The sequence below is a fragment of the Trichosurus vulpecula genome, chromosome 1 (assembly GCF_011100635.1).
Source record: "Trichosurus vulpecula isolate mTriVul1 chromosome 1, mTriVul1.pri, whole genome shotgun sequence".
In the NCBI taxonomy this organism is placed as follows: Eukaryota; Metazoa; Chordata; class Mammalia; order Diprotodontia; family Phalangeridae; genus Trichosurus; species Trichosurus vulpecula.
The window spans coordinates 480,525,072-480,538,807 of NC_050573.1; the positions used below are offsets into that span (position 1 = coordinate 480,525,072).

Genomic DNA, 13,736 nt, shown 5'->3' on the forward strand with positions numbered 1-13,736 from the left:
GTAATATATACATAATCCCAAAATACCCGTAGAAAATTCATGAATAAGCGAATAAAAATAAGCTGTATGATGTCTAAATTAAACATAAAACTTAAAATAACAAAGGTACTGAATTCTTCCTGTCCCATGATAAAAACATTTTCTAGCTTCTCAAACCATTTAATAACCAAGGTAAATTTCTAAGATTATTTATCTGCCTTATAATTTTCATTATATTTGGCAAAGGAGTTCATTCATTTCAATGATATGTATTCATTCTTTTATTGTTAACTGTTGTGATGTGAGTAGGAAGCAATAAAAAGTGGACGATTATGAGAGTAGGTAAGAAGTTGGAAAGAAGATTAAAGGAAGCAGATGGACGAATTTGAGAAGGAACGTAGGAAAGGGATAGGGGTACTTAGTAGTTTGATAGGCAAAGAATGGGTATGCAGCAAAAAAATTAAATAGCAAACACTAAATCTCATACTTTATAATGATAATGATGTGAGTACTAAAGTTGAATAATTCATGTTTGGCAAATATAGTTTGCATGTACAAAATATAACATAGGCCACATAGCCAAATTGAATGGTATCATGAATAGAAATAACGAATTTTTCTGTACATTCAATGTAGGTACATTATTGATGATTGGGGAAAATCAATTAGTTTTACTGTTCTTTCAAATTGGTCTAGATAACTGGTGATAAAATGCTTTAGAGGGATTAAAAAGCATTCAGTAGGTTAAATATGAATATATTTGCCTTTAAAATTACAATCTAGTTCTTCACTTTCTAGAAAGCAAAGACTTATCCATATCTGACTCAATGAAATATCAAGTGTCTTGTTTCTTTGCTTCAAATAGCATATTTGAAATCTGTCTGTCAGAGGAATTATTCTATTTTTCTTTTTTACCAAGATAATATTATCCATTTATTGCATGTTCAGATTAACTCACGGAAGTTTTACCTTTCCTGCTATTGTTTCATTGAACTTTAAATTTTACTGATATTATGTTAAAAGCCTGGGAAATATATTAAATAATTTTCATCATCTAACTCTTTAGATTTACATTAAGTGCTATCTTCACATAGAAACTTTTCCATAATATAGAACGGATGTTTTCTTATACTCTTGTGATTCATTATGCAGTTCAATAATAAACTTGACAGAAACTCCTAAGCATAAATTATTTCGCAATTAAAGCTATCTCGACTTTTAGGAAAAAAAATGAAGAAAAGCAAAGTTTTTATGCAAGTATGCAAGTTAAAATACATGCAAAAAAAGACTGCATAGAATATTATATTCAACTAAATGTAATTTTGTTTCCCAGTAATTGATACTCGTGTTTGCATATTCGCCAACATATCTGATACTATTTCAACCCAACCTTGCCTGCAGCTACATTTGAAGCTTCCTTGGATATTAAAGCATGAAGCATGCATATTGTAGTTGTGAACACCAATGTCACACTCATCTACATCTATGAACAGAATAGTTAAGAAAAGTTAGATAATGTAGCATAATACTGAAAATTTAAAATATAGTGGAAAGAGTGGTAGTTTGGGCATGGGAATACCTTCAGTATATAGATTTAGTAAAAGTTAACAGGTCAGAGTAGGGCTTAACGTGATTAGATTATAGATGATTAGAATGACGTGACACATATCTTACTGAAGCAGTTAGATGTAAGATCATCAGAACTAGTGAATTATGTATCTAGTATCCCAGCTAACTCATTCTGTGACAGTATACTACAACCAAGTCAACCATGTGAGGCAATAAGACAGAAGGATATGGTGGTGTAGTTTTTAGTCACATTCTATTTGTGTTTCTCTAGTACAAGCAATTTAATAGAACAGTGATGATGACAGCTCTCTGAAATGCAACCTGAAAAAAATGAAATATTGGATACACAATTAATACATATTTACATTTCCAATGTTTCTCTTCTTTTCTGAGTAGCCCAAATGACAGCAACAAATGAAGGATGCTTTTGTATTCCCACATTCTCCAACCATACAGATGTTAGAATTTAAGTGGAATTCATTCACATATATACGGTTATATTTGAATTTTATTGGTTAACATTTACCTATAATAATAATCACATGGAATAAAATACCTTTTACCTGTAGCTAACCATTAATGGTAGAAATTTAAAGTACTACTAACATTTAAAATATATTTTAAATACCCATTTTGTGTAGCACAACATTGCAAATATTTATTTATAAGTTCATGAGATTTTTTTTTGAAAACAAGTATGCCTTTCCTTCATATTTCCCAGCTTGTATTACTATGGTTGAGAAATTAAAACACATACAACACAAATACCCTAAAAACACTTAACTCTTCCTTACTTTTCTCAATTTCACAATGATAATCAAGCCTTTAAAACGAAGAGCAGAAAATATTTTAATTGACTATTAAATTAGCATCTTCACTGAAGTCCTTCTCTGATGCCAGATTTTAACATGGAGCTCTCCTGAGTTCTGAAAGGCTGTATTGTGTAACATCTGGCAGGTAGTATTAAGTTAGAAAGCATACAAGGCTGAAAATGGTCTGTATATCTATTGATAGAGGAGTAGTCTAACTAAAATTTTGGGGAAGGAACTCTTCGTCCATTCTTGGGTTAATTTTTATTAGCCTTAAAAATCCAAGAAGACTATCTACTGGAAGAGTTAAGGCCTGAATCAGATGGATTTTAAAGTCTTCAACAGACTTCTATAACATGATAATTTAAATGTTGCTAATAACTGAATATTTTATATGATTTAATATTATCATAAAAGAGGCAGAATGTCTTATAGAAAGCAGTCTTTGAGCTGAAACTTGAGTCCTAGTCTCAGAAACTTAACTAGATGTGTGATTGCCGGAAAGTAATTTACCATTCTGCAGGCTCGGATTACTCATCTGAAAGCAAGCATTTGCAAAATGCTTCTTCACAATTGTCAAACAGGTAGGGTAAGCACTTGCAAACTATAATGCAATAAATAAACATTAACTATGATTTTGTTTGAACTCTCCATTTTAACACAGAAGGCAGAAGACATAGTTTCCTAGTTCAATACCTGAAGCTTTTTCTTTTCAAACGTTTTTGGAGACTTATTTTTTAATAGGAACATTACATCCTGAAATACATGTGTACATATGTGTGTGTGTGTGTGTGTGTGTGTATACATATACGTATGTATATATAAGCACACTGAGAGGCAGCATGGTACTGTTGATAGAGCTGTTCTTGGAGCCAGGAAGATACGCATTCAAGTCTTGCCTTTGACACATAAGGACTGTGTGATTCTGAGCAAGCCCCTTGACTTCCCAGTACTGCAGGTATCGAAGATTGGAACTTTTCAAGGAGTTACTGATCTGCATCAGTAGATGAGAATAGGGTTCCGTCACCAGGAAACCCACACTAAATAAAATGACAGTTCTGTGTCTCCAGATCTCAGCTGACATTATTTATATAATGTATAACTTAATACCTTGTTCTTCAAATACCCACCAATACTTGTTTTCATATCCATGGAAGCCACGAAACCATCATAACAGAGACAGCCACCAATAATGTTAGTGCATTGACCACCATCACAGATACCAGGATTTTTTTCACACTCATCAATATCTAAAGAAATAAAATTTTCAACAAAGAAAAAGAAAAGTAATTTTCGAGAATACTGAAGATTACATATTTCCATCCCTTCAGTAAGATACAAAGCCTACTAAGTGGATGTAACTTAAGCCTCAATATAAATCTATATAAAGTCCAAATCTCTCTCTCCAGAACTCTAGTCCAATATAACTCTCTGTCAGACATGTACAAGTGGATGTCCTGAAGGCACCTCAAACTCAATTATTTCCAAAAATGGAACTCATTATGTACGCTTTCTCTTCTTTTACCTTCTTTCTGTACAAATGCATCTTTTCTCCAAACTTCTACTGAAGGTATTACCTTTCTTTTAGTCACCCAGGCTAGCATCTTTAAAGTCATTCCTGACATTTTCTTCTTCCTCACCTCCAATATCTTATCCTTTATGATTCTACTTCCAAAATATCTGTTATATCCGTCCCCATCTCTTCACTTACACTGTCCTCACCCTCACCAAATCTCATCTGGTACAGTGTTCTATTTGATCAGCCTCCAATCTATTTCCTCTCCATTCAGTCCTCCACACAGATGGCAAACTGATATTTTTAAAATACAGATCTGACTACATCACTTCCCTACTAAAAATATTCAATGGCTTCTATTGCCCCAGGATAAAATATAAATTCCTTAGGTAAACAATGATTGGCACAATAGGGACACCACTTGCTTTTCATTCTTGTTTCACATTGTACCCCTTCATATGACCTCTATTTCAATCAAACTGTCCAGCTATTTATTTTCTCTCGCAGCATTCTATCTTTCCACCTTTGCACAGGGGGTACTCATGTCTATAACGCATTCTCCCTCCTTACTTCCACTCTTCAGGATATTACTATACATACTTCAAAACACAGCTCAGGTCCACACACACACACACACAGAGCATTTGCTGATCCCTAGCCTATTGTTAGTGTTTTTCCCTTTTGGAACTCTTTTGTGTACATATTTGGTATTTACTTGTGTACATGTTGTAGAATGGATTGTATCTGGAGGCAGAGATTGTTTCATTTTTGTTTTTATATTACCAGCGCCTAATACATTGCTCTGTACGTAACAGGCATTAAATAAATGTTAGGATGAACTGAACTGAATGAAGTGAAATCTGTTTTTGTGTTTTTGTTTCCTCACCTGCATAGGTTCTCATATCCGGCATCAGGGCATAAACTTCATGGCAAACACATTCATAGCCGCCTTCTGAATTAGTGCATTGGGTATCACAGCTTCCATTCATTATCCTGCACTCGTCAATATCTGATAAAAGAACATTGCAACTGTTTTGTCAGTTCTTCCTGCCTTTTAAAAACGAATTATACGCATCACATTGAATGTTTACCCATTTCTCGTGATGATTTTTTTTCTTTAATTATTCTGAGCTCGTATTTGCCTATACAAACTAGCAGCTGCTTTTGGTAGCATTTTTTTTTCAACATTTCCCTTATTTCCCTAGATTAAAGAAATCAGGAACATAAGTGGAAAGATCAACGAAATAAAAAATGTTCTCCTGGAAGTTTAGATCTATGACTTCAGAGCAAAGAAAGGAACCATGCTACCTTGTGGAGCTACTCTCTAATATTAAAACTTTTAGCTTGTAAACTCAAAGCAAAAGGAAATTGCATCAGTTTTCAGAAGAAGAAATTAAAGATATCTACAGTCATATGAAAAAAATGCTCTAGATCACTATTGATTAGAGAAATGCAAATCAAAACAACTCTTAGGTATCACATCTCCCCTGTCAGATTGGCTAACATGACAAAACAGGAAAATGATAAAGGCTGGAGAGGATGTGGGAAAATAGGAACACTGTTACATTGTTGGTGGAGTTATGAGCTGATCTAGCCATTCTGGAGAGAAGTTTCGAAGTATGCCCAAAGGGCTATAAAAATGTGCATACCCTTTGACCCAGCAACACCACTTCTAGGCCTATATCCCAAAGAGATCATACAAGTGCAAAAGGGACCCGTAAGTACAAAAATATTTATAGCAGAAATTTTTTATGGTGGCAAATAACTGGAAATCAAAGGGATGCCCATCAATTGGGGAATGGCTAAACAAATTGTGGTATATGAATGTAATGGAATACTATTGTGGTATAAGAAATGAAGAGCAGATGGACTTCATTATAACCTGGAATGGCCTATATGAACTGATGCTGAGTGAGGGCAGCAGAACCAGGAGATCACTATACAGGATTACAGACACACGGTATCTGTAAGGACTAACTTTGATAGACTTGACTCCTTTCATCAATGCAAAGTTCAAAGACAGCTCCAAGAGATTCATGATGGAAAAAACTATACACATCCAGAAAAAGATTTATGGAATCTGAATACAGACTGAGGCAAACTGTCTCTTTTTTTCCTTCTGTTTTGGTTTTGTTTCTCCTTTCTCATGATTCATTCCATTTGTTATAATTCTTCTTTTACAACTGGACTATTATGTAAATAATTTCAGCGTGAAGGTATATGTAGAACCTACATTGGATTACATGCCGTCTTGGGGGGAGGGAAAAGGAGAGGGAGGGAAAGAAAATTTGGAACCCCAAAACTTGTGGAAATGAGTGATCTAAACTAAAAATAAAAAATAAATTAAAAAAAGTAAACTGCATCAAAATGTTTTAGGAATTGAACAAAAAACAATTAATGAAGAAATAAAATCTACTTACAAAAAAGGACTAAAAAAGATAGCGAAAGAATTCTCATTATTTATTATTTCGAAAGACAACCATGAGATGCTACACAAGCATGTTTATGAAATATCCTGAGAACTCAGTGACTTAGAAGTATGATTGTTTTCTATAGCTCTCTTTCATTTTTAATGAAATGATTTGTTCTCTTTAGTGGCAAAAGCTTCTTTGACTAACTTGAGAAATAAGAATTTAAGGACACTGGTGTGCCCATTTCTTACCTATATAGTCCTGCCTTTCTGGAGTTGCTTGATATCCAGGATTACAAGCATATTGGTATGGTCCAATCATGTCCACACATCTTCCATTTCTACACAGATTATCACTCAGAAAACATTCATTTATATCTGCAAAATAAAAAAAAAGCATATTTCCACATATGCTCATGTTTGCTTTTGACAAAAGTACAGCCAGTGTTCAAATCCTTAGACGTTCCAAATTATTACGTAGTTTAGGGTAAATGGTTATGGTATGTTGAAGACAGAGAGGTCTTGAAGAGTGTTTCTGATTCATGTCCTTCCTCTCACTGAGTTTGGGGGAAGTGCATTTGCAGTGGCAAAAAAGACAGGAAAGTAGCATGCCTGTATGCAGGCACACAGTATTTAATGCTTCTTTTTCTGTCCTTTTGCCCTTGAGAAATCTTTCTGCTCATCATGTTAGCTGACTATAGGATTTGGAGATACAATAAAATGCTGAATATCCACAAGTTCTACCTACTCAAGACTCTATTTGCTGGTTATTGAAAATGCCTGAGATTAGTGTTGCAGAGTTGACTGGTATGAATTTTGAGTCCATAGACTCAACCAGGTAACTGGACCAAGGACAGCAAAAGGGAGGACAGTTACTCTTACTATGTTTCCTCTGATTTACTTTTAGAGCAATTTGGGACTCAAGAGTTTCAGATCTGGGCATACATACCCCTTTCCTTAACCTTCCAACAGGGACCAGTTAAGTTGGAGGAGTTTGGAACATCTGGAGACGGAGGGGGTCCATGCATAAATTCTTAACAATTTGGTTTTGATGTAGGTGAAACCTTAGATTTCCTGTTTAAAAAACTATCCTGAGCAATATTTCACATCACTCTAGAGTCTAGATAAATATTGAACCCAGGCAATACAATCACATTAAGTTGTTCTGCTCAACAGTGGAAAGATGTTTGTAGGCTTAGTGCCCTCTGGTGGCGCATTGAGATAATGCAGCCTTTTAGCAGTCATGAGACTACTTGGTCGGTGACTTGAGAAGGCCACTAGTTGAACGATTTAGACATTCTGCTCCCTTGCTGGATAATAAAGTGATGCACTGAACTTCTACAGAGTTAAGGCAAGCAGAACATACAATAACGGTGACTGCTATTGGGACACATCAATGTCCTATGTATCACACAGATGTGTGGGTGTGTTTCCATTTCTTATAACAACTAGGGGTCGGCAAAGAAATTAAGTAGCAGAGACCAAAGAAGATGCGCATCCACAAAAAGCTGTCCTTAATACATTTATAATATTTATATTTGTAACATATATAATATATATAATAGTAAAGACCAATAAATTTAAAAATTGGCATATGACACTGAGAAATGAAGAGAATAACATTTATTAAATGGCTATTATGTGCCAGGTATTATGCTAAGCACTTCACAAATATCTCATTTGACAGGTATGGAGTAAGAGCAGGCATGGCAAGGGATCATTTTTATGTATATGTGAGTGTGGGCATGTAAAACATATATGTACAGGATCACAGGGGGGTGAGCAAATAGATTCTTGAAAATAGTATCACATGTCTCTTTTCTCCTAGTATCTAGAACTTTTGAGTTTGTACACAGGTGACTTCTTTTTCTAATAAAGTTATAATAATTGAAAATTCAATTGTTCAATTGCCTGGTATATGAGATCAAATAAAATCAACTGTAAAGAGCAATCTGAATATGGATGTAGTAGGGCTAGATTAGTAAAATATAAACTATGAAGGTCCTTTTTATAAATAGAAAATCCAGCTTTAGAACTAAAAAGGACCTAAGAGGCATCTGGTCCAACTTCCTCATCAGCATGTGAAGAAATTGATGTCCAGAGTGGTTAAATGACTTGCATAAGGTAACAAATGACTTTCTTCCTCAGGCTTTCTTCCTAGAACTAGGCCAAAACCAGGTTTCCTAAGTCCTAATCCTAATTTAATGATTAAGAAATCTGCACAACAAATAATGCAGAATGCTTTATGGGAAACCTCATTTTCTGATAACAATTTATTTAATTCTGTGGATACACACTGGGGATAAACTCACCCACACAATCTTCATGTAATGGTACTTCATGTCCAAGTGAGCAGTCACATTCAAAGCTGCCTTCTATGTTCACACAGTTTCCACCTCTACAAAGTAGAGAGTTATGTTCACATTCATTAATGTCTGAAAGGTAAATATGTTATCTATTAAGTGATTTTCAGGAAAAAATAGTAAAGAATAGGAAAAATAATGATTATATAAAAATGAGTGAACTTCAGAAATAAATAAGGAGATACATGTTTTCACTTGTGATAGACAGGCCCTCTATCTTCTACTATAGTATTGGAAGAATCTAGTAAATAGTAAAAGTTCTAATATAACTCAAAATCACTAAATTATTAATAAGCTTAGTAACTAGAGGGGAAAAGGTAGTGCTGAAGAAAAAAAAAGAAGTATTATAAACTAGGCAAGGAAGGCAGCACATACTCATCACTAATTATTGGAAGAACAGATTTTATTTTCTTTCAGTATTAATTTTCAGGTTTATGAAAAGGATGTTAAATTTTAGGAACAGATAACTGCTATCCAACGAATACCTACTGAAGAGGTCAAATTAAACCTCAATATAGAAAATGTCTAATTCATAGTGCCCTCAAAAGTGGATTTAAAAAACTGCACAATTAGAGTTGCAATGATCCCAAATTGAAGGTGTCAGAAACTTTGGGGCAAGGGAATAATAATTCTTATAAAACATTATAAATTTTAATACAAAACTGTGTGAACCTAGTTTGCTGATTTTAGATCTCCATGTGGTAAGCATTCTCTGAGATAGGCATGGGTCAAGATTATGAGTCTATGCTACTTTTGCTTCAAGTTTTGAGAGCAAGCCAACCATACTTACCCATACAGTTCTTCATCATCATGAACCCGCTTTCATAGCCTTCAAAACACTCACACTCAAAACTGCCTGGAGTATTACACAAGTACCACTTCCACAAAGGTCAGGGGAACTCTTGCATTCATCAATGTCTGATTTTAAAGAATTAAATAGACAGAAGTAAACAAGAGTTAAAGGGTGAGATTTCACTTTTCAGGAGAAGGTATAGCTCATTTGAAATGTCAGGGAAGTCTGTGTCATATAGGACAAAGATTTGTTTAGATGACCAGCAGCAGAGGGGATCAGGGGAGCTGAGCCCAGGGTTCATTCCTCTTCCCAACTGCCAAAACTGTCACTGTCAACTGGTAGAGGCACTTTCCTATGGTCAGAATTCTGGAACCAAATGGGCAGCGTTTTGCTTTTTTTTTTTTTTTTAATAAACTTTATGTCTTCCTGGATTGAAAATTACGAAACATTAAGTTTAGCTTAGCCAAGGTGATGACAACCAAAGACAGATGTAATTTTGAGACACTTCATCAAACTTTTTGGCAAATCCATTTTGCTGGTTACAACAATAACAACTAAAATGCCTCCTTGATGGGGAGCAGTTGAAGATAAGGCAAGGGTCTAATGTAACTCACAGACAAAAGGACAGAGTCAAAGGGGGCGGGGGTGTGGACTCATTTATCTATTTAGTCATACGAATGCAAAACAGTAACAGTCTCATCTTCAAAAATAATGATAGTGACCTTTCTGTAGTTTTTTTTTTTGCTGTTACAAATCTGTAATATAATTTGTAATACTATCAATGGCATTCTTTAAAAACAAGTTAGCATAATGAGATCAACTAAGCTGTAGCTACTCTATACACAGCAGAGAAAGAACTTAACAGAGAATTAATTTATATTCCTGATCTGATAAAATATTAGTTAAACAAAATTGAACATATGGTCTTTATTTCTTAAAGCAGAAAAAACTACTCCAAATGGATTCTGAATTCAGCTGCTATAATATTTTATATGTTTCAGTTTTAAAATATTTCAAAGGATTTGATCATTGGGCTTTTGAAAAAAAATCTTATATAAGTAATATGTGTTCACTATTTAAAATGACTTCTGAGCATTCTCACTAGGAAATCTTCATTTTTCCTTTTTATCCATTTATTTCTTCAGTGACAAACATTACTTAAACTATATAAATAAACCACTATAAGTTAAAATTAGAAAGTAAATCAGTTAACTGGAAAAACAATCTTTGCAGCAAGACTTTTTCATAAAGGTCTTATGCCCTATAGAATATAAAAATGATGCAAATTTAGAAGGCAGATAAATGTTTGAAGGCCACAAAACAGGAAATTTTCAGAGGAAGAAATCCAATTTATCAACAACCACATGAAAAAATTCTTCAACTAATTAATAATTAGAGAAAAAAGAAATCTGAGATTCAACCATGTACCCATCAGACTGGCAAAACTAAAAACAAAAAAAAAAAGATCATTATGGAGAAGCTGTAGGAACACCCACATACTAACGCACTATTGGTGGTGTTGTGAATTGGTCCAGGCATTTTGGAAAGCAATTGGGAACTATACTCAAAAAGTCGCTAAGCTTTGTATACCCTTTAATCAACTAATGTGGGTTTATACCCATACATATCAGATAAAAAGGAAAATTATATGTGTGTGTGTATATATATATATGTGTATATATATATATATATATATATATATGTATGTATGAAAATTGTGCAGTTATTTTTTGATATAGCAAAGAACTGGAAAATAAAGAGGGTAACCATCAACCGGGGAACAACTGAACAAATTCTAATATATGAATGTAATAGAATATGATTGTGCTACAAGAAATGATGAAAAAGTTACACAAACTGATGCAGAGTAGAAATGACCAGAACAGAGGGAATATTTTATACAATAACAAAAAAATTATAACGAAAAACAATTTTGAAAGACTTAAGAACACTGATCAACAATTCCAGAGAACAAATGATAAAGCATACTACCCACCTTGTAACAGAGAGGTCTGAAATGCAGAATGAGACATATATTTTCACCATGGCCAAAGTCAGTCAGCAAACATTTATTAAGCACCTTCTGTGAGTCAAGCACTGTGCCAAGCATTGGGTATACAAAGAAAGGTAAAAATCAGTCTGTGCCTTCAAAAAGTTTGCAATCTAATAGAGGAGACAGCATGCAAATGTACAAACAAGCTATATACAGGATAAATCTGAAATAATTAACAGAGCAAAGGCATTAGAATTAAGGGGGATTGGGAAAGGCTTCCTATAAAAAAGGTAGGATTTTAGCTGAGACTTGAAGGAATCCAGGGAAGTAAGGAGGAGAAGCAGCAGAGGGAAGGCCTTCCATGCACAGAGGTCAACCAGTGAAAATGCCCAGAGTCAACAGATGGAGTGTCTCGTGTGAGGAACATCAAGGAAGCTAGTGTCACTGGATAAAAGGGTACTTGGGGGTGAGAGGTGGGGTGGATATATAAGGTATAAGAAGACTGAACAGTCAAGGGGAGAGTTTAGGAGGCTATGGATGGCTTAAAACCCAAAAAGAGGATTTATATTTGATCCTGGAAGTGATCCATGGAGTTTATTGAGTAGGTGGTAATGTCTGACCAAGCTCTAAGCCTCCACAGTGCCTACTTTAGCTGCCTTCATGACCACTGGAACAAATTGTTTTCATCTACCCATTCTGCTGGGGGAAGTCTTCACATGCTTTGGGTAGATACCCCCCCAACTCACCGAATGGGTTTGAGGCCTGTGGGTTACCCTCAATCTGTTTAGCATGTCTGCTGAGACGGCTTACTAGGGTGTGGCTGCTGCACATGTTACAACTTCTTGGAGCCACACGTGAAAGCTAAGTGCCAGGTAGACAACACAGGTGGATGAGCAGCCCTGAAAGGGGCTTGGCAAGTCCTCACACCAGAGGTGCTAGTCCTCCTTGAATACCCTAAAATACCCCTGGTACATACTAGGTGCTATATAAATGCTTATTTCCTTCTCTTCTTTTCTTCGGATATATGCCTTATAGTGGAATCTCTGAGTCAAAAAGGAAAAAAAAATTTTGATTTTATTTTCACAGAAGCAAATTATTTTCCAGGCCACTAGGACAGAGTGCCTCTGTGGACAGAGTGCCAGGCCTGGAGTCAGGAAGAACTAAATTCAAATCTGTCCTCAGGCACATACTAGCCTTGTGATGCTGGGCAAGTCACTTAAGCCTGTTTGCCTTAGTTTCCTCATCGGTAAAATGACCTGGAGAGGGAAATGGAAAGATACTCCAGTATCTTTGCCAAGAAAACCTCAAATGGAATCATGAAGAGTAGGACTGTGGACTGAAACCACTGAACACCAACAATGTTATCTAAAATTGATGTACCAAAAATATTTATAGCAGCAATTTTTGTGGTGACTAAGAACTTGAAATTGAGGGGATGCCTATCAACTGGGGAATATCTGAATAAATTGTGGTATATGATTGTAATGGAATATTACTGTGCTACAAGAAATGACAAGCAGGATTATTTCAGAAAAACCTGGAAAGACTTACATGAACTGACACAAAGTGAAGTGAGCAGAGCCCAACAGCAAGAGACAGAAAAAGAAATTCCATTTAAAGTTACTGTAGACATTATAAAATATTTGGGAGTCTTCCTGCCAAAACAAACCCAGGGACTATATGAACACAACTACGAAACACTTTTCACACAAATAAAGTCAGATCCAAATAACTGGAAAAACATCAGTTGCTTGCGGGTAGGCCAAGCTAATATAATAAAAATGACAATTCTACGTAAATCAATTTATTCAGTGCCAAACCAATCAAACTACCAAAAACTATTTTATAGAGCTAGAAAAAATATAAAAATTCATCTGGAAGAACAAAAGGTCCAGAATATCAAGGGAATTAATGAAAAGAAATGCTAGGGAAGTTGGCCTAGCCATACCAGATGTTAAATTGTACTATAAAGCAATAATCATCAAAACTACTTGGTACTGGCTGAGAAATAGAGGGGTAGATGAGTGGAATAGGTTGGGTACGCAAGACAAAGTAGTCAATGATTATAGTCATCTACTGTTTGATGCTTCTGGGATAAGAACTCACTGTTTGACAAAAATTGCTGGGAAAACTGGAAAACGGTATGGCAGAAACCGGGCATAGATCATCGTCTGACACTATACACCAGAATAAAGTCCAAATGGGTATGTGATATAAGTATAAAGGCTGATAAACAAATTAGGGGAGCAAAGAATAGTTTATGTGTAGTTTATCTATTATATATATATATATATATGTATGTAT

At 34.9% G+C, this 13,736-nt stretch overlaps 1 protein-coding gene across 1 annotated transcript in view; it reads right to left on the minus strand.

Annotated features, from left to right (window-relative positions):
• LOC118840222 (fibrillin-2-like) overlaps nucleotides 1-13,736 on the minus strand; it is a 154,462-nt gene that overhangs the window by 136,992 nt on the left and 3,734 nt on the right. Inside the window, 8 exon segments of the mRNA XM_036747721.1 lie at nucleotides 1,361-1,468; nucleotides 1,916-2,035; nucleotides 3,488-3,607; nucleotides 4,760-4,882; nucleotides 6,536-6,661; nucleotides 8,596-8,718; nucleotides 9,437-9,514; nucleotides 9,517-9,564. Coding sequence (XP_036603616.1) covers nucleotides 1,361-1,468; nucleotides 1,916-2,035; nucleotides 3,488-3,607; nucleotides 4,760-4,882; nucleotides 6,536-6,661; nucleotides 8,596-8,718; nucleotides 9,437-9,514; nucleotides 9,517-9,564 — 846 coding nt within the window.